General features: G+C 38.8%; 1 protein-coding gene across 1 annotated transcript; it reads left to right on the top strand.

The window, feature by feature from the left end:
- The first annotated feature begins 344 nt into the window (after positions 1–344).
- On the top strand, positions 345–1010 carry TMEM174 (transmembrane protein 174). The gene has a single exon (XM_077816315.1). The coding sequence runs from the start codon at positions 345–347 to the stop codon at positions 1008–1010; it is 666 nt and encodes a 221-aa protein (XP_077672441.1).
- Positions 1011–1304: the final 294 nt, after the last annotated feature.

Here is a 1304-nt window from a genome sequence, read left to right as displayed (position 1 = left end):
GCAGCTGTATGTCTTTCCCAGTAAGCACTGATGCTATGAGGAACAGCCAAAGTTAAAGAATAGGATAAATAGAGGGACAAACAGCCATGAAATATTAAAGCAGTTTCCAGAAGCAAGCACCATAGCAATAGATAATTCAAGGCATTTTAAGTGAACCACTTCAGGCTTCACTTCCCAGACCTTTATTCCTCCAAGCAAAGTTTATTCCTTCACATGATGCACTCTGTTAACCATACACATGCAAAGTTCTTATATAACTAATCTGACCCTTTGACTTCAAATGCTACCTAAGATCTCTTACAAATTCCATCTCACTTGAGACCAAAGTGAATTGGTGTGTAGCAATGGAGCAGAACAACAACAGTGTAAAAGATTTCTTTTTCAATGTATTTTCTGTCACTCCATATCAGCCCAACAGATCTGATGTCCTGGTGTCCGATGATGACAAAGCTGGTGCCACTTTACTCTTTTCAGGTGTTTTTTTAGGGATGGTGGGGATCACTTTCACAGTGATGGGATGGATCAAATATGCTGGCATTATTCACTTTGAGTGGACTCAGTTATTAGGGCCTATTCTGCTCTCTGTTGGTGTGGCTTTTGTTCTGATTTTCATGTGCAAATTTAACATTCTGACATGTAATTCTTGCAAAGAACGTGATGAAAGTGCATCAGCTACAGACCAGTCTCCAAGTGGACAATCCTTTGTTTTCACTAGAATTAACCAACCTATAACTTTTCATGCTGCTACAGTGGTATTGTACATCCCTTTTCCTCATCCAGCCCAGGAAGGCATTGCTGTGCATCCAGTGCTCAGTTACTGTGGTGTTGCTTCATCCAGTCGATCAACAATTCCTTCCCCAACCTCTCCTCTGTACTCAAACTCTCATACTATCCATTCTCTGGATAATGCAGCTATTACTGAAAATGAAAACTACCCTGTTTATCTGGTAGCAGACACAAGAGATGAGAGGTCAAAATGTTTATTAGTTAATATGGATACAGTTATTTGAAATTTTAAAGCACTTCAGGAGCGCTAAGTAGTATTGTTATTATTAATGCTATGTAGTATTGTTATCCAGTCAACTGTTATTGAACCCCAGTGTGGTGGTGCTTTTTGTGTACAGCATTAGTCATGTATTTATATTTTAATATGCGTGCTCTGATTTATGTCTATGTGGTATCTTGTATAATTTACCTGGGAAATGGTAATGTCAGAAATTTGTTAAAATTGCCATCTTGAATGGTGTCTAGTAGTTGTTTGGCAGGCATATTGGCTACCCTTCTCTTTGGAACTTTTGTCTGAG

Source organism: Eretmochelys imbricata, chromosome 5 (assembly GCF_965152235.1).
Source record: "Eretmochelys imbricata isolate rEreImb1 chromosome 5, rEreImb1.hap1, whole genome shotgun sequence".
Lineage (NCBI taxonomy): Eukaryota > Metazoa > Chordata > Testudines > Cheloniidae > Eretmochelys > Eretmochelys imbricata.
Note: the sequence above shows the minus strand (reverse complement) of the source record. Positions and strands in the feature narration are given on the sequence as shown.

Excerpts from the sequence above, each read along its gene's own strand:
- TMEM174 (XM_077816315.1), top strand. The coding sequence starts at position 345 with ATGGAGCAGAACAACAACAGTGTAAAAGATTTCTTTTTCAATGTATTT.